We start from the raw sequence: 23734 nt of genomic DNA, 5'->3' as shown, positions 1-23734 counted from the left end.
AAATTGCATGCTAATGAGGCATGATCAAATTTCATCACTTCTACAATACATAAAGATACTATTACAGGGGGGGGGACAAAAGAAAGAAAGGAAACAACAAAACTATCAAATTCTCTTCAAATGCTCGGCCTATAACAAACTTCTCTTAAGTTTCTGAATTTAGAGTCATGGAATCAAGAAATGGATAGTCAGTGTAACCTATTACAGGATCAGGTAGGTAGAATGTTGCTCTATTGTGCTTGTTAAGAGAAGCATTAAGCTCAAACCTCCTTGGCAAATCTGGATTGGCCAAGAACAAGCGACCATAAGCCACAAGATCTGAGTAGTTGATAGCAATTGCTCTGTTCCCATCTTCCCTATCATAGCCTCCAGCTGCAATAAAAGTGCCATTGAAAGCCCTTCTCATGGGTAGAAGACTATGGGGAGTTTCAGACTTTTCCCCAACTGTAATCATCCTTGGCTCTATCATGTGGCAATAGAGAATCCTGTATCTGTTAAGGGATTCAGCCATGTAAAGGCCAAGAGCTTCCGGGTTTGAGTCTCCAGAACTCTTATAATCAGCAAAAGGTGAGAGCCTAATCCCAACTTTATCAGCTCCAATCTCAGTGACAATAGCCTCAACTACTTCTAGAGGGAAGCGACAACGATTTTGTAAGCTCCCACCATATTCATCTGTTCGGTCATTTACTTGGTCTTTCATGAACTGATCAAGTAGGAATCCATGAGCCCCATGGATCTCAACTCCATCAAAGCCTGTAGTCAAAGAAGAATTTAACCGAGTTAAGAACATATATCCAAAACTAAAGTGGATACTATGTGGACCCATTATTAAGTAAATAGGATGATAACGTAGCTGATGTGGATTTAGTTCTTACTATTAAATTTTAACTATCTCAGATGCCAGGAATAGGGTGGCAGTAAATGGACCTCAAAACAAAATAAGATCTGCAATGAGTTTGGCTTAAATCTGAGACAAATATATCCATAAGAGAAAAATTCAACATCGACTAAGTTTGGAACCATGGATGACTCCATATATCTGTCGTTACTCTCTACCTAACAGCTTAGGCATTTGGGTTGGATAATTCAACATGGTATCAAAGCCACCACTAATAATACTTATGCTTGTATGGCCTAATTATGTGGGACCACACATGCCACGTGTACAGACACCCATAAGGTTAATGTTATGGAATAAGCCACATAAACAAAGTCTGGGACCTTCGATGACTGCATATACCAGTTGGGGCTCCTCTAACAGACTAAGTTTATGGATTTGATAATTCAACCTCTAGTGATTCAAGAAATGGTAGATGATCTAATTTGCAACTAAATGATTTTTTTCTAATAAAAACCTTCCAAGAATGTTCTCAGGTTTGTATAAGACCTTTACTTTGAAGTGCTTTTTCTCCTTGAGGAGTTATAATCAGTATGATAAACAATCAATTGGCATTTCTTTTAGACTATTAAATTTCACTCGGTTAAGAATGCATCAAATTTCTTAATGTTAGCAACTCTTTTTTCTTTATTAACCTAGTGTTCTTCTCCTTAACGGACAATTCCAAAAGGAAATCCAAAATCATCAATTTTATACAATTAATGTTCAGTATATTACAAAGTCTATATCTTTTCTCTTTCTTTAATGAGGTATGACATAACCATCACAAGTAGAGCTCGCAACATTTCTATTTTTGGTAGTCATACATTAACGTTCAAAATATTTGATCAATAGTCATTGAAAATGGACAAATAATCACAAAATCAATTTAATTATGTTTTATTAGGCTTTGCTAATTGAGAGACAAGAAAAATGCATTGAAAATTCACTCGTACCTCAAGGTTAACTGCTTTGCACTGTAGAAGTTCATGGAAGAAAAAATTGGCAGTCAAATTTATATTCTAGAAATAGGTGAAAGGAAATAGCCCAAGATATAAAATATGAAATTCTGTCAGCACATTGTTAGTTCTTCTTATTCAAGGAATTTTAAGAATACGTAGTGGAAAAAATGCACTGGTAAGGCTGTCGTCCATTTACATAATAGTGAATTTCTAGGATCCTACATAAAAAATAGGAAAATTTATGAAACACCCCTTGAAAATGGATCGATACTCGGATCACCCCCTCTTATTTGAAAATACTCAGATCATCCCCTGCATTAGAGACCTATACTCACATTAGTCCCTACTGTTAGTTTTACACTATTAAATATATTTAAATCCCTAAACTACCTTTGACTAGTGTAGAGTTACTATTTTACCCTTAAATCAAAAACCCCCAATATCCATCTTCTTCCTCAAGGTGTTGGATGCAGTTAAGAGAGTAGAATTAAATCCTTCCAGTAACGGCGATTAGATGCTTTTAAAGTTTTCCACTCTAACAACCTAGTCCTCCATTGATGAGGGCATTGAGTAGCCAACACTAGGTTCAGGTTGAGATTGAGTCCCTCTTTGATGGGGTTGATATTTCTGAGTCACTAACGAGGGCAAGATTCGAGGAAGACAATGGATCCAGCGAAAAGGCCTTGGAAGATGCAGGGTTGAAGAAGATGGAAATCCAAGAAATTGTGCTTGTTGAGGGAGTACCTGGATTCCCAAAGTTCAACAGCTTTTGAAGGACTTCTAATTTGAATTAGAGGTTGGTGGCAGACACAATCCGCCGAATCATGGCTTCGAGTTGATCCCAACGTGAAAAATTTGACACAAGAGGATCAATCGATGGGCAATTTGGTAGGTTTATAGAAAACTTTGAATCAGAAAAAGGTAGACTTTTATAAAGATGAAAAGGACGGGTTCTCCTGCAATTTGAAAATCATTGATCCAATCCCTTCTTTAATAAAGTTTAAAGATTCACTTTTTTAGAGGGTTTCGAATCTTGAAAATTTTACGTCTGGGCATTATGGATTGATGGGTTAACTAATAACAACAGAAACAACCATTGGAGTAAACTCAGGCTACAGATCCAGTGAACGATTTTCGATTTCCGAATCAAAATCCATTAATCGAAGGATGGATCAAACAGAAAGATTTCAGAAACGAGAATAGAAGAATGGTCGTCTCGCAATGACTTCACCTGAGAAACCCACCTCCGGGAGTTACAAGAGAGAGATAGAAGAGAGATGGAGAGGATAGAACATAACCATTGAAGATGCAAGTTGGTCGAAGATGGAGAAGGAGAAGATATGGCTCCGGTGCCGGTGCTAGAGAAGGTGAAATGCTTCAGTCCTTCATCTTACTTGATTTTGGGGTTAAAATTGTCTTTTCAATGTACAAGGCTAAAATAGTCCTTTTACAACAATAATCAACAGCAGACTAACACCGTTAGTGTAGAGGGGGTGATCTGAGTATCACCTCATTTTCAGGGGGTGTTTCGTGAATTTTCCTAAAAAATAAGAGGAACAAAGATTATCGTGTACTTATGCTGTTGATTAACCATGTTTTGAAATGTGAGTTGCATAGACCAAGGTAAACAACAAAGGAACAACTTTAAGACTTCCAAAATTAATTCAAGAAAAGAAACATGGATTAAGTCTATATAGAATTGTAAGAAAAGAGATTGTGACCAAAGTCAAAATGAATTATTCCATTGTCTATATGTGATTAAATACAGAAGGGATGCAGAAGATTTCTCCAATATAAGGTAACTAAGATATGTACAACAAAGAATGAATCTAAACAAATATGGAAAGATTACAATGGAAGATTTGTACACACGTGAAAAATATGTCCAATAAGAATTTTAAAAGTATTTGATCAATTTAATGATTTCCTATTTTTCACTTTTCATCTATTTAGTCGGTGAATAAAAACCTTTCCACTCTAGAATTTTGTTATGTATAAGAATTCTATTAAACATTAAACAAACGAAAAGGCAACAAAGATATAAAATACAACAAAAATAAGCAACAACAACAACAATAGCTACTACTACTAGAATAACAACAATAACTACTACTACTAGAATAACAACAAAAACAACAATAGAAAACATGGGAGCCAAGCACAAAAACAATTGAAAACTACATAGAGCAATGCCACAAGAACAAGATCTGTCTGCCCAACCCTTATCTGGCTAAATATTAAGCCACACTATTAGATACACAAAAAGACAATATATCTGAATGCCAATGAAAGAAGTCTGGCACTTCTTATAAGATGCACCACCTTACTCTGGTATTTGTATTATTCAAACATATTGTAACATATTAAGCCATGTTGCTAGCTGATCTTAATTTTCATTTAAAAGATAACATTTCCAAATCCTAATGGAAGAGGTCTAAAATTACTTTATTCAAACATATTGGAAGAATTGCTTATAATTATCATACAATATTGCTTCCTCTAAAAGAGAGTTTGATTATCTAAATTTGGCCTATCAGCTATCGATAAAGTCTAAACTTCTTAAACTTTAATAACTTTTTCACATTTCTCTGAGATACTAAATTTGTTTTGAAACATTACCAGCTTCTATTGCATTTCTAGCAGCAAATCTGAAATCATTGACGATTTGAGGGATTTCATGTGTCTTTAACCGTCTTGGAGGTGTGAACTCTGTTACATCAGCATCACTGGAGAGAACAAGTAGCTTTGGCGGTTTGTCTGTGGATGAGATGGGAGCCTGCCCATTTGGCTGAAGATCTGTAGAGAGGAATTGGGTCAAGAATATTGGAAATGGACAATCATTAAAGGATATAAACTTTCAATTAATCAACTAGATCAACCAACAAAATGAAAGTCTGTATAATGGTCTAATTCAACAATAATAGAATAAGCATCTTTAATAGTAGAAATATCCAAGAAATAAATAATAAAGATGACATAGTGTAATTCACTTGAAAAATGATTCATTATTTACACACGACAAAGTCTTGTCCTGTCAGCCCAAAACCCAGAAGCAAATATCCATTCTCCTTTTTTCTCAATTCCTTTGTTTATTTAATCAGTTCCAGGTGCATAATGGGAAAGCCCTTAAGTCCCCATGTTTATTAAATGTTCGATAGAGAAACAATAATAATTTTTTGTTTATTAAGCCACAATTAAATTGTGATTCCTAAATGGACCTAGCAAGTTAGAAACTTGAAAGACTTCCCGTGGGTACTTTAGCATGTTGTCGGGAGCTGAAAATGTTGCAGTGTCACAAAACTACCCAACCATTTTTCCCATCTTCCTGACTTCACAAATTGATGGTGTTTTGCGATTCTTTCACTCACTCTATAAAGTATGTCCAAGAGGAAAACGTGTATGGTATGTCCTAAGGAATTTACAGAGACAAAAAAAAAAAAAAAAAACAAAAATGAAAAAGGTTTGGAAGTATACTATAATTTTGTACAATTCAAATATTTTGACCCACAGACTGGCATTCGAATTGAAGCCCAAACATCAAAATCCAAAATTCTATATACAAACTCTAGTCCAATACATAAGCACACAACCAATGTATGAGCATATATTCATGACATCATGGTAGTGGTCATTAAATAGCACAAAAGTCAAACTCTATGCTCATATGTAATCCCTAACCGAGAAAGGAAAAAGTAAATCAATCATTTCCTAGGCTATCCTCTTTCCTTTTACTTTCATTTTTTATTTTCCATCACTCCCTTTTAGTTGGGATAAGGCAGAGTAGTTGTTGGTTGACATCTTCTTCTTAACACCCCCCCCCAAAGAGTATGCACACCTATATGCCATTTGGTTCCCACTTGTTCACAGCCGTGTTTTATTCATTTATTGTAAACACATCACACAAAGTTAAGATTACAGTAAAGCTTGGACCATTGGGTGTATCAGCTTCCCCCCAAAATACAAAGTATAGAAGTTTTCCCTACTTTTTCAATAAGGCCTTTATAAGATAATCTAGCGGAGAAAGCACCATTTACACTCAGCTAGCACACTCATTGCTCGCCTAGGGAAATACAGTGGATTCCTTTAACCAATTAAATAAGCAGAAGTACTCTTCAACTACCTGTCCAGTTGGAGGCTAAAATGGCTTAGCTTATTCCTCGCTCTAAACCCTAGATTCTGAATAGATATTCCTGGTAGAAAAAGTCACACCTTTAGAACAAAGTGATGCCACATATTCTTTGACAAAGTTCAGTTAGAGTAGGTTCTCATCAGTCTTGGCTTGGCACAGTCCAAAATTTCAGCAATTTCTGCGACTGTTGAGTGAAAAACTGATGCTGAGATTTTACTGAATGGTAGAAACTTTCTGCCAATCAATGTTAATGTCTAGGAGTGCTAGTTTACAGTTTTGCAACAATGATTTTTATATTAGAAGTGTAATTGTGCACAACCAGTACTTCTCAATCTTAATATTAACCCATTTTACCCAAATTAATTGACAATTTGGAGAAATATGGAGAGTATATTTCATCAGGAGACAAGACAAAGAGTTAAATCATTATTTCTTTTGACCTCTTATCATGCTCTGAAAGACGGTAAATTTAACATCATGGATATTGAAAGAAGAAGAAAAATAACTGATCAAGAGCATACCAGAAGTAGACACTCTTCCTGCATGCCAAATCTGGCAAAAGAAGACACCACCCTTTGCATGAACAGAATCCACTATAGGTTTCCAGGCTTCTACCTGCTCTTTTGTCCAAATACCGGGACTATGCAGGTGTCTACAATCAAGTAGAAGAAAAAGTAAATAAATAAATAAATACAATAATTGCTTTTTAAACCTTTAGAATGAAAAATTGAACAACAGGCAGTTTTACCCTTGAGCAGTATCAGAAACACCTGTGGCTTCACTTATGAGCAACCCCCCTTTGGTGGTTCTTTGAGAGTAATATACTATAGCATGTGGTTGAGGGATGTTGTTGAAAGACCTCATTCTTGCCAATGGTGCCAAAACCACTCTGAAAGTTCATAATAATATAAGTAAGGTTGTTTTGAGAGGTGTCTCAATTAAAATACAATAATAAATCAACCAGCTTTTAAAATGGCGGATTTCATTTTTTAGCTTACAAGAATTGAATCATCAAATTACATTGTTTCATATACAGGGAATAAAAAATGTAATGTTGATTAGTAGAAAATGTCAATTTAGAAAGCTCAAGTTTGGCTCACTGTTCATGTTTAGAATTAAGCTGAAGTTGAGTCTGTTATGATCCAAAAGGAAGAAACGCTACTTCGAGGCGAAGCAGACCTCCTGAGAAAGGGATTGAGAGAGAGACAAACTAAACTAACAATTTCTTATTTCATATTCCATATCCAATGCATACACTACGATCCCTTTTTATAGGGCAATACAACCCAATGCAACCCTTTGTAACAACTAAGCTAACTAACTAACTAACCACCAAGGCTAACTAATAATCCTAATTTATCTCTTGATCCAAATTCATAACAGAATCATATCAAACAATACTGTCTACAAATACAGATGTATATATATGTCATTGACCCACACCCAACCCTGGCTTGGCTCGGCTCAGGGTGCGCCTGTGTGAAAAGGTACTTGGACCTAACCCGAACATTTCAAACAGGAGATATTTTCCTTCTGAACTCACATCAGTCGTAAGTCCCATGAATACTTATAAACTAGTCCTCACTCTTGTTTGTGAGTAATGTGTGACTATTCTTTTACTTGTTAACTACAATACAAAAACACCAAGAGAAGGGGAAAAAAAGAAACAAAGAGACATAGACATACATATTTTGAAACTTAGATCAACAATTTTAGAGATTGATAAATTTTTTTGGATGGAAAGAGATTAATAAATTGAACGACTTTTAATGGAGCTCATTTGCTTTAAAAAACACAATAACAACAACAACACTAACTTCAACTGATTTAAAGCAAAACCAAGCTCAAACAGTCCAAGTAAAACAAGACAGAATGGGTAATGTGACAAACCTGTGAGAAAGTAGAAACTTTCCCATCTTGTATGGACTGAGAAGAGGTATAGGATCGACTTCACCACCAGCCATCAGGTGATTCTTCTCAGCTTCTCCTTCTCTCACAGTTGATTCCACCTCTGTTTTGCTTGCACCCATTTTCTCTCTCTTTTTGATAAGCTATAAAACTTTTGCTTCTGCTCTTTATGGACAGTAGAATGGACATTTATATAGCCAAGAGCTGAGCTTTGCTGAGCAGAGCATAATCCACACTTCAATTTGATCAAAGGAACAAATTGATCGACACTCAAACACATCACGTATTTGAATTCAAATGAATTCTCCTGACAAAAGCGGCCAGATTCGTCTCGCATATTAATACCGACAAGCAGGTTGGTATTGTTTCCAATTTCTGGGGTGAAGAAGTCTTATTTCCAGTAGTTCAGCAACTCGTGATTGTTAAGAAAGAAATTTTCCCCATTAATGACCAAGAGCTGAGCTTTCCTGAGATCTAGCAGGATCACACGATTTCAATTTAATCAAAGACCGAGACTCAAACCCATCACGTATTTGAATTCAAATGAATCCTCCTGACATAATCGGCCAAATTCTGACTGATGGGATCGTTTCCATTTTCTGGAGTGAAGAAAATGTTACTTCCACGAGCAACTTCGTGATAGGAGGATGGCCGATGGATGGAATCACCCGTGACGAATGCATCAAAGGTTCACCTCACCGGAGCCAGATCTCCTACGGCCCAGCTGCCCGTAGCAGCCTGGGCGACGTGACAGGGCCGCGAGTGCAATGACCGGGTCATTGCACTCGCGGCCCTGTATTGCACCTCACCTGTGACACATGTATTAAACACTGATTAATCCATTCCTTCATGCAAAACCCAAATTTTATCTTGGTTTTTTCTTGAACTTTCACAAATATATTATTTGCCCTCCATTTTGATTAATAGTTTCAACCAAATTTTAAAGTATCGGTATCAGGTATTCCATTGGAGAAACACAAAATGCACTAGATGCGAATGGAAATAGTCAAGAAACATATGGAAATGTTTGTGATATAAGCAAAATACAGTTTTGAAACATAAAATACTATAAATAATTGATATGTAAAATATATAATGTATAAAAAGGAGAACAAAATACGATGAGATAAATGGATTCAATTGATTATGTATAAAGGATGAGGTTTCTTACATGTACTAATACCAATTTTTTTTAGGTATCGTAACAATACGTTAAAGATATGATATGTATCGATTAGTATCGACGGATAGGAAAGGATACTCCTATAGGTGTATTTTTTAATGAGATACTCATAAATTGATTCATTCTGTATTCTCTATATGTGTGCTTTTTAATTAAATGATCATCTATAGGTGTATTTAGAACATATTATATTCTTTCGATTGCCCTTCGTTTTCTTCCCAAAAAATTCTTTCAATTAAGGGTAAAGGAAAATTTTTAAAATTATAATCATGATTGTTGTACTTGAACTAGACCCACAAAACATCAATAATTTTGACCAGGATTAAAGCTTGAGAATTTACTTAAATTGGACCCAAACCTTAAACAGGTTTCAAAGGCGTTTAAATCTATCATGATTTTTGAATGGGATACTCCTAGATTGATTCAGTCACCCTACGGAATTGGGTTTCCAATTCCACATAAGTACTAAAGTGTTTTCAAAATAATTATTGTAGAGTTGTCATTGCATGACCCCTACGTCTAGAGATGGGCATAAAATGACCACCCCGTCCCCATGTAAAGCTGAAAATCCCCCCATGATTGGGCATGCTCCCATTGGCCCCTGTGCCATGCGAACAAGTTGCATTCTCTTATCCAAAAAAATAATTATTATAGATCTACAACTAGCAGCCTGCGGAAAAAGGCTAACACGCTAGCTAGCTACAACTAGTAATAGAAATAGCACTTTGAAGCCTGCTGAAAAACTACAGTGCGCAACGGTGCTTGTAGATCCGCTTTACTCCGCCCAAGTGTTTGCTGCTTGCTGCTCGTGGGCTTGAATGGGTTTTATCCTATTATTCATGTAAGAGATCATAAAGCAAGTTATTCAGTCAAAGAGAGTCCTTTAAGACGGATGAACTGCAAAGGATCTAATTGCTTGACATAACAATAAGGTCTCAGTTTGGACATGAGAGACCAAACAGGAGGGAATTGTACTGTGCATTATGGGGAAGTGCATACTCCACCTAAGTGCTTTGATTCCCAGGTCCAACAGGAACAAGATCTCCACAAGTTCTTGAGTTTAATGTCTATCGAGACTGGGAATTAATTGCCTTAACTGGAATCTAATCTGAAAGATTGACTACTAATCAATATCAAATTTAATGTAAGAACTTACCAATTCACTGCTTGGACTACCATGTCCATACAGAGCCTTAAAATATAGCCAAGAAAGTTTTATAAAGGAAGAAATATGTTGGGAATTTTGAATCCAAATTGCAAGCTACTGTGGCATGATCAAATTTCATCACTTCTACAATACATAAAGATACTATTACAGGGGTGGGGGAGGGGATAAAAAAAAAAGAGAAAGGGAACAACAAAACTATGAAATTATCTTCAAATGCTCGGCTTGTAACATGATTGCTAAACTTCTCTTACGTTTCTGAATTTGGAGTCTTAGAATCAAGAAATGGATAGTCAGTGTAACCGATTACAGGATCAAGTAGGTAGAATGTTGCTCTGTTCGGCTTGTTAATAGAAGCATTAAGCTCAAACCTCCTTGGCAAATCTGGATTGGCCAAAAACAAGCGACCATAAGCCACAAGATCTGAGTAGTTGGTATCAATTGCTCTATTACCATCTTCCCTATCGTAGCCCCCAGCTGCAATAAAAGTGCCATTGAAAGCCCTTCTCATGGGTAGAAGAAGACTTGGGGGAGTTTCAGTCTTTTCCCCGAGAGTAATCATCCTTGGCTCTACCATGTGGCAATAGAGAATCTTGTATTTGTTAAGGGATTCAGCCATGTAAAGGCCAAGAGCTTCTGGGTTTGAGTCTCCAGAATTCATATAATTAGCAAATGGTGAGAGCCTAATCCCAACTTTATCAGCTCCAATCTCGTTAACAATAGCCTCGACTACTTCTAGAGTTAAGCGACAACGATTTTGTAAGCTCCCACCATATTCATCTGTTCGGTCATTTACTTGGTCTTTCATGAACTGATCAAGTAGGTATCCATGAGCCCCATGGATCTCAACTCCATCAAAGCCTGTAGTCAAAGAAGAATTTAAGCAAGATAAGAACATATATTTATATATATATATCTAAAGGGAATGTATGTAACCCTATTTTTTTGCCTTTTTTTACAGCACTTTTTTTTTCAACAAGGGTAAAGCCTATCATTTCACATAAAAAGAGCATTATATGTTGCATTAAATGACTTTCAACTTTTTGAAAACCTTTTTTTCCCCTTACATAAAATATTGCATTAAATAACTTTTGGGAATAAGATAAGGAGCAATTAAAAGAAGGTTACAACTTGCTAGTTCACCGCTTTGGTGACAACAAAATTGTTCCCATATCTAAAACTAAAGTGGATACTCCAACAAAGAAAATCAGATCTGCAATGGATATGTGGACCCATTATCAAGTAAATGGTCTGATAACTTAGCTGATGTGGATTTAGTTCTTACTATTAATTTTAACTATCTCAGATGCCAGGAATAGGGTGGCAGTAAATAGACATCAAAAGAAAATCAGATCTGCAATGAAAACCTTTCCCATTGTAGAATTTCGTTTATGTATAAGAATTCCATTAAACAAATGAAAAGGCTGCAAAGATATAAAATACAACAAAAATAAATACATAGAGAAAGGACCAAGAACAAGATCTGTTTGCCAAATCCTTCTTTTGCTTAATATTAAGCCATATTGTTAGATACTTAGATCCACTAAAATACATTATATCCAAATGCCAATGAAAGAAGTGGCACTTTTTATAAGGTGCACCAACTCACTCTGGTATTTGTTTTATTTAAACATAATGGAAGATCGTTAGCCATACTGGTAGTAGATCTTAACCTTCATCTTAAAGAAAATATTTCCAAATGCTAATGGAACAACAACTCAACCTTATCCCAACTAAATGAGCTCGGCTACATGGATCCTTGCTCTCCAATCAGCTCTATTTGAGATCATACTTGATACAAGGCCTAAATTATGCATGTCTTTCCTCACTTCTCCTATGGCCATTTTAGGCCTACCCCTAGATATTTTAGTTCCTTCAATCTGAATCAGATCACTCCTCCATACTAGATCATCCCAAGGCTTCTGTTGAACATGGTCATACCACCTCAAATGACTTTCCCGTAGCTAGGGGTGTAAATGAATAGCCGAAATTCGTTTCCGTATCCGTGTCCGTATCTGTTTAGCATTATTCGAATCCGTCTGAAAGATAAACGGATGTGGATATGAATAGGCTATAGCTATCCGAAAAGCTATATTTACATGTAAACGGATAAAATATCTGATCCGTATCCGTATCCGTATCCGTATTCGTTTAGCACTATCCGAATCCGTCCGATAGCTAATCGGATGCAGATGCTGATATAGCACTATCCGAGCCGAATCTGATCCGTTTACAGCCCTACCCGTAGCTTATCATGTATCAGGTCAACTCCCAAATCAGCTTTAATATGGTCAGTCCTTCCTTTACCCTTCCTAGTTTTCCCACACATTCATCTCAACATCCTCATCTCTGCTACACTTAGTTTATCTATATGATACTTCTTAACTGCCAAATATTCCGTAGCGTACTTCATAGTCGGGTCGTATGACTATCCTATAAAATTTTCCTTTAAGCATTAAAGGAATACATCGATCACACAACGCTCCGAACAAACCTCTCCATTCCATCCATCTAATCCCTGCTTTTGTCCTATCCACCAAAACAATATCATCAGTAAAAAGCATACACCAAGGCACCTCATCTTGAATGTCTCTGGTTAAATCATCCATGATAAGTGCAAACAAATAAGGGCTTAAAGCTTATCCTTAATGTAATGCAATTGTAATTGGGAATTCACTACCTTGGACTCTCACGGTTCTCACACTAGTCACCACGCCATTAACATATATCTAATTATGTCCAAATACTTACTTGTAACACTTCTTTTCTCAAGTACCCGCCAGATTAACTTTCTAGGGCCTCTGTCGTGTATCTACCTGACATAAAACCAAATTGGTTCACCAAAATAGTAGTTTCTCTTCTTAGGTGGTTTGCAATAACCCTCTCCAGTTTCTCTTCTGGTTCCCCAAATGTCAATGGAAGAAGTTTAAAATTTCCTTTATCAAAACATATTGGAAGAAATGCTTATAATTTTCACACAATGCTTCCTCTTAAAGAGAGTTTGATTATCTAAATTTCACCAATTAGCTTTCGATAAGGTATAAACTTCTAAACTAAGCTTTAATAACATTTTAATATTTTTCTGAAAATTAAATTTGTTTTGAAACCTTACCAGCTTCTATAGCATTTATAGCAGCAATTCTGAAATCATTAACGATTTGAGGGATTTCTTGCGTCTTTAACCGTCTTGGAGGTGTGAACTCTGTTACATCAGCACCACTGGGGCGAACAAGCGACTCTGGTGGTTTGTCTGTGGATGAGATGGGAGCCTGCCCATTTGGTTGAAAATCTGTATAGAGGGATTGGGTCAGAAAAATTGGAAATGGACAATCATTAAAGGACATAAACTTTCAAAATAATCAACTGGATCAACCAACAAATGAATTTCTGTGTAATGGTCTAATTCAAACAATAACAGAACAAGCATCTTTAATAGTAGAAAACACCATTTGCATTCAGCTACCACACTCATTGCTAGTTAAGGAAATATATTGGCTTCCTTTGATCAATTAAACTAGGACAACTACTCTCCAACTCTGTCCAGTTGGAAGCCAAAATGGCTTAGCTTATTCCTCTGTCTAAACCCTAGATTCTGAACAGGCCTTCCTGGTGGAAAAAGTCACACCTTTAGACCAATAAGGTGCCACATATTCTTTGGCAAATTTTAGTTAGAGTAGGTTCCCATCAGTCTTGGCTTGCCATAGTCCCGAATTTCAGCAATTTCTGCTACTGTTGAGTGAAAATCTGATGCTGAGATTTCACATGTGGCGCAAGACAATATGCAGTGAATGGTAGAAACTTTCTGCCATGTCTAGGACTACTAGGTACAGTTGATTTCTTGCAATATATACTTTTGGCCTCATATCATGATCTGAAAGACAGTAAATTTAATATCATGGCATATTGACAGAAGAAGAAAATATATATATGATCAAGAACATACCAGAGTTAGACACCCTTCCCACATGCCAAATCTGGCAAAAGAAGACACCACCCTTTGCATGAACAGCATTGACTATGGGTTTCCAGGCTTCTACCTGCTCTTTTGTCCAAATACCGGGAGTATGCGGGTATCTACATTAAGGAGAAACAAAGTAAATAAATAAATACAATAATTACTTTTTAAACCTTTAGAATGAGAAATTGAACAACAGGAAGTTTTAGTTTTACCCTTGAGCAGTGTCAGAAACACCTGTGGCTTCACATATGAGCAACCCCCCTTTGGTGGTTCTTTGAGAATAATATAGAATAGCATGTGGTTGAGGGACATTGTTGAAAGACCTCTGTCTTGTCAATGGTGCCAAAACCACTCTGAAAAGTTCATAATAATAAATCAGCAGGCATTTAAGATGGTGGATTTCATTTTGAAGCTTACAAGATTGAATCAACAAAGTATGAATAAAAAGAAGTAACATAGATGAACAGAAAATGTCACTTTCGAAATAAGAATAAATCAAATAATACAGTTCAACATTTGGAAATATTTGAGCATGGCTCACTACTAAACTGATACTAGGAAGCATGAGCAACCATATCTCCAAAATATCTCGAGTAGAATTTTTTACTGCAGGAATTTTTTTCTTGGAAGGATCTCTATATATCTCAACTCAATAATGAAAAACTGAAACACATAGCATCAAGTGTCAAAGATTTATATTCCAGGAACTCAGATTTTTAAGAAAACCCTTGCTCCAGCAAAAGTCTGATATATATGATCTGAGCCATTTTCTAGCAAATGAATGAAATTTAAACAGTTCATGTTTAGAATTAAGCTGAAAGTTGACTGCTTCAGGCAGGATTCTGTTAAGAATGTATGATCCATCTAGAATAGTTGGTAAGGAGAGAGAGAGGGGTAAGGAAGAATCTTCTACCTACTCAATTAACAGGTCTGAAGCCATAAAGTACACAAATATCCTAAATTTTCTAATCTGGTAAAGGAAAGCCCAAGTTTCTCTACGTAAGAACAGAGGATAACCTTAGTTCTTCATAAGCAAAGAAAGGGGAAGAAAAAAAAAAAAAAGGGGGGCCAGGGCAGAGAGCTATAGAGAAAGAAGATTTAAAGGACTTTGAATGGAAATTTCCTCATTTTCTTTAATTGGGTAATTAGAAAACAAAAACAACACTAACTTCAAATTTCAAGCAAAACCAAGCTCAAGCAGTCCAAGTAAAACAAGACAGAATGGATAATGTGACAAACCTGTGAGAAAATTGAAACTTTCCCATCTTGTATGGAGTGAGAAGAGGTATAGGAGCTACTTCACTACCATCCATCTCTGTTTTGCTTGCACCCATTTTCTGTTCTTTTTGGTAAGCTAGAAATTTTTGCTTCTGCTCCTTACGGACAGCAGAATAGGCATTTATATAGCCAAGAGCTAAGCTTTTCTAAGCCGAGCAGAATCCACTCGACTTCAATTTGATCAAAGGAACAAATTGATCAACCATACTCAAACCCATCATCACTTATTTTAATTCGAATGCATCCTCCTGAGAAAATGGGCCAGATTCGTCTTTAATACCGACTGATTGGGATTGCAATTTCTGAGCTGCATAAGTCTTATAGCCACCCGAGAAACTCCTGATATTTAAGAACAGAAAGAGGGAATGTTTGCTGGAGGATGACTGATGGATGGAGTCACCCATGACGAATGCATCAAAAAGATAAGCTGGTCCAATAAAAGATAGCCACGTTATCATTCTATTCAATGACTGTTATCTTTCATTAAAGAGGGTAGCTGACTCCAACCGTCCAACATCCACCGAGGCCTTAACGAACATGTTCCATGGATCCAGGGGTAGTTTGGATATTTAGATTATATTTGCATGATGATATCATCACTTAACTGTTATTATCTAACGGTAAGGTTATATTTGTAAGAATCTTTCAAAATACGAAAAAGAGGTATGAAATAATGAAATTTCAAGAATGATAGACGTAATAATTTAAAACCACAGGGATGGTACTCTAATTTCATTTTTGACACCGTACTAACTCTCTCTTTCTCTCTATCTCTCTTTTGGTAAGACAATGTTTCGAAGTCAAGAAAAGAAAAAATTCAAAAAAAATTGTATTAAATAAATAAAAGGCACGTAAATAAATCATGGCATTATCATATTTTGTGTCATTATGTTTTTCCTTTTCTTAGCACCCAAAAACACACCCTCTTTCTCGTCAACCCTAAAACACAATCAATTTTTTCTTTTCCCAAATCGCCCATAAGCACACGTTAGCTCTCTCTCTCTTACTCGTTCTGGTTCGACTCTGCAAGACTAGAGTTCTGTGAAGAACGGGATTGTTCTTCTCGAGGTAAGTGGCTTCTTTTGTTGTTTTCCTTCCTCGCTCTTACCGTCTCTCTCTCTCTCTGCTTCTTGTTTTCTCTTCTCCTTCATTTCATGTTATACTTGTGCTGCTTTGCGAATTAATTCGGAGTCTCTGTCTCATCAGATCTGCTCTAGATTACCTTCGGCAGGGTAACCATGGCTCTGGTGAGTGTTTCAGATTTCTTCTTATATACCCTTTACTTGAAATGTCTATTTGGCTTCTTCTGGAATGGGTACTCCGATTTTGTCCATTTCCTCCCTTAAACTCTGAATTTTCGAATGATTTTGCAGGTTAATGTTGTTAGTTCTGGTTTACATTTAGTATTTTGCTTTGCGAGACACAGAATTTTTGTTCTTTACAGTCTTATGATTCCTTGATTCAAGCCTTTCATGCTAGATTGATTGGCCCATTTAGTTCCATGGATTCACGGGCTAACATCTGAATTTCTTGTACTTTGTATGAGATCTGTCTCCGAAGTTCTAATAGGAGTGTAGTAGTGTAGTACTTCTGCAAGCATCTGAATTTCATGTACTTTGTATGTGATCTGTCTCAGAAGTTCTAATAGGAGTGTAGTAGTTTAGTACCTCTGCGAGCAGAGTAGATTATATTTGATGGGCATCTACAATGATTGATTTGAACCGCTTATCGAATTTGAAACATATTTCAGAATCATAATTCAAAAATTTTTACCCATTCACGGACTTCCATTGATAACTAATACGTTTTATGTTCCTTGCAGGTCTTGCATTCTGGAAACACTAATAGTAATGCCTTCAAGACGCTCATTGCCGCAGAATACAGTGGTATCCAGGTTGAACTGGTCAAGAATTTTGAGATGGGTGTCTCCAACAAAACTCCTGAATTTCTTAAGATGAACCCTCTGGGGAAGGTACAGTTGCACTGTTCAAGTTTTGGGAAATGTACAGGTCATTATCTATTTGGGTAGTGTTTGATGTGGTTTAAATGGAAATGTTTGTGGTTGTGCAGATTCCTGTGTTGGAAACTCCTGATGGTCCTGTATTCGAGAGCAATGCCATAGCTCGCTATGGTGAGAGTCTATCGCCACATCTTTTTTCTGAATCATTAATTTTTAGAGAAACTCAATTCTGATTTTTTTTTTATTCAGTTACTCGTTTGAAGAGTGACAACCCACTTTATGGCTCTTCCCTGATTGACTATGTGAGAAATTTTGTTTTGAAGCCTTTGTTCTAGTTAATGATTTTACATTTTCTTCATTGGGTTTCAAGTTTTCTGTGCATTTTACCTGCCAATGTAAAAGATTTTATGTTTAACTCATTAACCTGTTTCTGCCAGGCTCAAATTGAGCAGTGGATTGATTTTTCAACAACTGAAATTGACTCCAATATTCGGCGTTGGTTATACCCACGATTTGGACTTATGCCATATCTTCCCCCGGTCAGTTTTACTCTTTAGTTTTCTTTCAGAGGTGTTGGTTGGCTTGTAACTTTAAGTACACATTCTCAAAAGCGTAAATTGCTGACATATGTGTTTCCTTGAAAAAGGTTGAGGAAACTGCCATTTCTGCTTTGAAGAGAGCTCTAGGTGCTTTGAACATGCACCTTGCTTCGAACACATACTTAGTTGGACATTCTGTAACTCTTGCTGACATCATCATGGTCTGCAACTTGTGGTTTGGATTCTTCTTTGCCATGACTAAAAGCTTTACCTCAGAGTTTCCACATGTTGAGAGGTACTTCTGGACAATGGTTAACCAGCCAAATTTCCACAAGATATTGGGTGAGGTAAAGCAGACAGAAGCTGTTCCACCAATTCAGTCAGCAAAGAAGCCTTCTCAGCCGAAAGAGCCTGCAAAACCTAAGCTCAAAAATGAAATTAAAAAAGAGGTGAAGGAAGAACCTGCAAAGCCTGATGATGCCAAGGAGGAAGAGGCACCAAAACCCAAACCAAAGAATCCTCTTGATCTCTTGCCGCCCAGTAAGATGATATTGGATGATTGGAAAAGGCTCTACTCGAACACCAAGACCAATTTCCGTGAGGTTGCCATTAAAGGTAGTCCCTGTGAATGTGTTTAGCTTTAATTAATCTCTTCATGAAATGGCATGACAAGCCTGATGATTGTGCCTAGATCCTGCCCATCAAATATACTATTTTCTGGGTTTTCAGTTTTATACTAACAGTAGGATACTTCAATATCTTTAAATCCAACTGTCGGATTTTTGTCAAACTTTGATGAGTTATTCTACTTGCCTAATAGACTAGTTGATATGAATATCAGGCCACTGGAAATCAGTTTAACTGCATTGGCAAGTTTTCTCAAAATCTGGTTTTGTCCTTTTCCTGCGATCCTTTCGCAACCTTATCTCTCACTGGATTTTCAGTAGTTCGGGATGAGCATTGCATTAGAACAATAAAGAGTTTATCATTATTAGGAAGTAAGAAGGTATTACAAATTTTATCTTTTCCACCATCCCATAATGCAACCTGACTTGTAACAACTGGTAGTCTTATATACTCATGACCCTAATAATAAAACATCCGGCTTATATAAAGATTATTGGATTCATGGTACAATTTTTAATAATTACCAAAACACACATGTTCTTAGGGTTTGGCAATGTGATTGTTGAACTGGTGGTATGAACTTTTAAAGGGTAGGGTTTGGTGTGGTATTTTGAAAATCCTCGAGTACTCACTTTGCTCCACCCTGTCCTGTCCTGTTCTTCCCCACCATGCCTTTGCTACCTTGCAAAAAAAATTTAAGCATTTGTTTAATGGGGTGTAATGGGTTAGTGTTGAGTAATATTTAGCGAGTGTTGGATTTGGTGTTTGGTGAAACCTGCTCAAAAACATTTTAGTTGCCGTCTCAAAATTAAATATTTTATAGCCAAGAGTGTTTCAATTTATTTAGCAGATATTAATGTTATCATTTTATTGCTGAAAACCCATCCAAGTCGAAATTGAATTCCAGTTCTAGTCTACAATTGACATATAAAAAAAGGGCAAGAGATTGCTGCCTGGTCGTGTAGCCCCTGCACCAGCACGGGGGCCAATGAGATTGCATGAAGGGGCATAAACATGGATGGGATTTTTTATTTCACATGGGGTGGGGCAGTAATTTCACCTGTTCCTGTGTCTGGGCGCAGGAACCATGCGACCAGCTAAAATTCTTTTTCCCTAAAAGAAATTATAGCTATAAATTAGTTCTTCATGCCAAATGCTTTCTGTTTTGAGAATTCCTACTTCCTCAGTTTCATCCTGTGTTCTATAAAATGACCTGTAGTATCTTAGGAAATTGAAGCTAGGCTAGTAGGAAATAAATCACAAAAAGAATTTCCGTCAAGATAGACAAATACTTTGATGAAAATTGCACTTCTTGTACTAGAACTGGTGTATTTGTATTGAATGATGTCTAGTTTCTTTGTGGCATTGGGAAAGTCAATATCTAGGTTGTGTTCATAGTCATCAGAAGTGACCTGGCATTGACCTGTCTTGGTGTCTGGGTCTCAGATGTGCCAGTCCCATTAGAACAGGGTCCAAACCCTGATTTTTTTACTTCTCTGTGTGCATGTGCATGTCGGTGTGCTTATGTATATGCATTCCTGAGCGGTTCCTCTATGTAGAATTGAATGTAAACATTAAAACAGCTTGTGGGTCAGTTTTGAAGTGGTAACTTAGCCATGTTTTGTAAGAGGTCTCGTGTTCTACTAGCCCACTCCTTTTAAGTGCTTTTTTTTGGTCTGATTGAAATGTATACATGGCTTGTGATCCTTGATGGATGTGTCAGTCGGCTAGGATTCATGGTAGGGTGATGTTCAACTGGTCAACCCATGCTGGTTTTGATGGTATATAAGGAATCTGTGGGGATATTTGAGAATTGTTTGGTCTTTACATCCTTTGCATGCACATTCTCCACCAACCGAGCCCATATTTCCTCAACATTGAATAGTTCATTTAATATTGCCTGCTGTTTGTTGCAGGTTTCTGGGACATGTATGACCCTGAGGGATACTCTCTCTGGTTTTGTGATTACAAATACAATGATGAAAACACTGTATCATTTGTCACCCTTAACAAGGTCGGTGGTTTCCTCCAACGGATGGATCTGGCTCGTAAATATGCTTTCGGCAAGATGCTGGTTATTGGCTCAGAGTCACCATTCAAGGTGAAGGGGTTGTGGCTCTTCCGTGGACAAGACATACCTCAATTTGTTCTTGACGAGTGCTACGACATGGAGCTCTATGAGTGGGTGAAAGTTGACATCTCAGACAAGGCCCAGAAGGAGCGTGTTAATCAGATGATTGAAGATCAGGAACCTTTTGAGGGGGAGGCTCTATTGGATGCAAAGTGTTTCAAGTGATGAGAAAACTGGTTCCATTAACCCATTTTTGCTTGATGGTACATGTTTTTTCTTCTTATTCATAGTTTTTTGGGACTTAAAAGATTTGAGCTTGCCCTCTATGCTCTTGATGTTAGGACAGAACATGATTTTGTATTTTGGGTGTAGCCTTGAGACATTTTTGACAGTTTTCCTTCTGCGGAGCTTCTATGTAGTATTGTGGCTGAGTGGCAGTGTATGCCTATTGCCTGTTTTTGTTTTTCTAATTTCCTTTAGAAATCTTCATGTTTGCATTTCACTTTGGAGAATTTTTTTTTTCTGAGAAGGCAATTTTGAATTTTGATTAAAGGGTGTGTGTGTGCCCCAGGTGGATAGACAAGATGTGCCTCAATTGAAGTCTTTTATGGACCTCTATTAGATGTGGTGAAGAACTAACAGAAGAAAAAAAGATTCCATTTGCGATCATCTCTGGACCTAGGAATCCATGTGGCATTCTCGAGGACATTCTTTTCCTCTGATAAGTCACCAACATCATTGTGAATACTTTTGATGGACTGCTCATGTTTATTTGATGCGGAAGATCAAATTTTAAAGTTCGATTTGCTTTCAGAAAATATCCTCAATAGTAGATTTGAGGTCCAAAATACTCATTTGGAGAGTAATATTTTAAAAAGGAGTTTTCTGAGCAGGGTACTCTACTGTCTCCCCCACTAATTTTCTGATACCTAAAACCATTTATCACTATTTATATTGGTGGATACAGATATCGATACCATGTTTTAAAACCATCATTTAAGGCTATAGCAAGTAATTTGTATCCTCTCCAATGAGCATCCTATCTAACGAGTGCCCAGTGAGGCATTCAACGGTTGGGCTGTCATGAATGCTGCCTTTGTGTGCATCCGAATGTGTGCATGGCAGCACCTCAGCTGTTGGATGCCTCATTGGACACTCATTGGGTGATCCTCTCATTGGAGGATGTGGATCTACAAGACAAGTGGGTATGGTCATGCAAACGTCATCATTTAAGGCCGTTGACAATATACGCATAGGGTATAGTCGGGCATTGACTTTATACATATCCTCTTAGTTAGAATAGAATTATTATTCTTATCTTTATAGGGAGAATGTTCTTTGTGCCGCAGCGGAGGCTATGTCCAGGCACATGGGCTTGCCACTCAGGGGGACAGGGTGGTCATTGCGCCCACCCCCATGTGCATGGGCACAGCCTGCGCTGCGGCACAGAGAACAGTGCCCCATCTTTATATTAGAAACGGCTAAAACATCAAATGATTTAACCGTGGGAGTGTCTAAATGACACCTTCATTGGTATGTTTAGAACATGACACTTTCTTTTAATTGTTTCTAATCTTACTTTTAAAAGTTCATTAAGATGTATAAAAGATTTTTTACAAATAAGTTGAAAGTGATATGTTATTATTAAAAGGTGTCATTTTCATGCACACTTTTCGAATGCACATTTAAAATGACAATATTGTCCTCATTGAAGATTTGTATATTATACTAAAAGGGTAAAAAAAATAAGGTTACAAAATTATTTGACACCTTAAGGAGTGTCAATAAGAAAATCTCTCTAACAATTAAATCCTTTTTTTTTTTATGTGAAATCCTTCTTTATTTTAAGGATAAACGATTTCCATGCTGGTGCAGGTACACAGGGTTAAATGTGTGCCACATGAGTGAGAAGGTTTCTAACTATGCAGCCTGAGGGGTAAAAGGGATTAAGGAGTCATCACCGGGAGAAGGGTCTATGTCCCATAAATGTCCCCTCAGCCCAAATCTCTAGGTAAGTTCAAGGTTGTGGAATTGGGAAGGTGTTAGGCACCTAGTCTGTCTGGCCATGAGTCGGTCTCCTTTTAATTTCTACTTTTCTTATTCCCAAAAGTTTTTTAAGATAAGTACAAAAATAATTTGAGAAGTGATTTATTATTCTGTCACTATCAAAAGTTATCATTGTCTTGCATATTTTTTTAATACACATGTGAAATGCTAATATTTACCCTCGTTAGAAGAAAAAAAAAGTGTGACTCTAGAAGAGTAAAAAAATTAGATTACAAATTATTTAGCAAATATCAATAAGAAAATCCCTCAAAGAAGTTTAAATTTTGTTTTTTTTTTTAAAATAGAATTGCAAGGAAGAAAGGTGTTGTTCCGCCTCCAACAAGCATTCAGGCTCTAGATGGTTTTGATAATCAGCACAGGAACAAAGATTTTGTATTTGAGGTAGCCCTAGAATAAAGGTTGGATTTACTCTTTCAACTCTTCCGGGGAATGGCAAGAGGCCAAGAAGAGCTAGAGTTATTTGATCAAGTTAGGAAGATCGTTCTCAGCATCATAATGGTAGAGCACTTAAAAATTAAGAACAATATCAACAAACATGTTGCAAACAGGCCCCTCTCGACACTATCCCCTTGAAAAGTTTTTTCATGTAATTCCAAGGTGAGAAACCCCATTGTTGAATCAACTTTTTAAAGGTAGTTTCATGGACACATCTACTTCTAACTTCATGAAATGTCTGTATCTTTTGGGAACATTTGGATAAACTCCTAATTCTAGATTTTGTGCTAAAAGCAAAAGTGGGTGACTTAGGCAGCATATTTATGTAGCTTCCTCCTGTACACATTCTAGGAACTGAGCAGAAAATACTCACTTCGCTGAGAATCAATTCATGATTAGATAATCCATGTGGAGAAGTCTACAAAATTCGGGTGCTGACAAATAACTGTAGCATGATAATTATCATCTTTTTTCTTTTTTCTTTTTTTTTTTTGGGGTGGGGTGGGGGGGGGGGGGTTGTGTTTGTGGAATAAAGTAGCTCCAATCTATTTGGTACTAACCTCATGTTAAATTTG

General features: G+C 36.8%; 3 protein-coding genes across 8 annotated transcripts in view; 1 reads left to right on the top strand and 2 right to left on the bottom strand.

Moving 5' to 3' along the window:
- The window catches only part of LOC122669094 (putative 12-oxophytodienoate reductase 11), a 69078-nt gene extending 60925 nt beyond the window's left edge, over positions 1-8153 (bottom strand). The window contains exons 1-5 of one of the 4 annotated variants that reach the window (XM_043865763.1): positions 7859-8153; positions 6717-6857; positions 6490-6620; positions 4459-4635; positions 145-753 (exon numbers count right to left, since the gene is read on the bottom strand). In XM_043865763.1, the coding sequence (XP_043721698.1) occupies positions 146-753; positions 4459-4635; positions 6490-6620; positions 6717-6857; positions 7859-7998 (1197 nt within the window). In that variant the 5' untranslated portion in view covers positions 7999-8153 and the 3' untranslated portion in view covers position 145. Of the gene's footprint in view, positions 1-144; positions 754-4458; positions 4636-6489; positions 6621-6716; positions 6858-7858 lie in introns of those variants that run through there. The other 3 variants (XM_043865751.1, XM_043865750.1, XM_043865754.1) reach the window with 3 other exon arrangements.
- On the bottom strand, positions 88-15680 carry LOC122669095 (putative 12-oxophytodienoate reductase 11). Of its 2 annotated transcripts, XM_043865765.1 has the most exons (6): positions 15422-15680; positions 14395-14535; positions 14168-14298; positions 13337-13513; positions 10450-11085; positions 88-129 (listed from the first exon to the last, which is right to left on the bottom strand). In XM_043865765.1, exons 1-5 carry the CDS (start codon positions 15514-15516, stop codon positions 10475-10477), a joined length of 1155 nt encoding a protein of 384 aa, XP_043721700.1. In that variant the 5' UTR covers positions 15517-15680; the 3' UTR covers positions 88-129; positions 10450-10474. The 2 variants fall into 2 exon arrangements, with proteins under 2 accessions (XP_043721700.1, XP_043721699.1); XM_043865764.1 differs by lacking the exon at positions 88-129 and having other exon boundaries at positions 10417-11085.
- Positions 15681-16602: 922 nt separating this feature from the next.
- Positions 16603-20926, top strand: LOC122669093 (elongation factor 1-gamma-like). 2 transcript variants are annotated; one of them, XM_043865748.1, is made up of 8 exons: positions 16603-16707; positions 17283-17432; positions 17531-17591; positions 17670-17722; positions 17858-17959; positions 18067-18426; positions 18502-18574; positions 20503-20926. In XM_043865748.1, the coding sequence occupies exons 1-8, from the start codon at positions 16699-16701 to the stop codon at positions 20880-20882; spliced, it is 1188 nt and encodes a 395-aa protein (XP_043721683.1). In that variant the 5' UTR covers positions 16603-16698; the 3' UTR covers positions 20883-20926. The 2 variants fall into 2 exon arrangements, with proteins under 2 accessions (XP_043721683.1, XP_043721682.1); XM_043865747.1 differs by having other exon boundaries at positions 18067-18574.
- The last annotated feature ends 2808 nt before the right edge of the window (positions 20927-23734 follow it).

The sequence above is a fragment of the Telopea speciosissima genome, chromosome 7 (genome assembly GCF_018873765.1).
Source record: "Telopea speciosissima isolate NSW1024214 ecotype Mountain lineage chromosome 7, Tspe_v1, whole genome shotgun sequence".
Classification (NCBI taxonomy): domain Eukaryota; kingdom Viridiplantae; phylum Streptophyta; class Magnoliopsida; order Proteales; family Proteaceae; genus Telopea; species Telopea speciosissima.
Note: the sequence above shows the minus strand (reverse complement) of the source record. Positions and strands in the feature narration are given on the sequence as shown.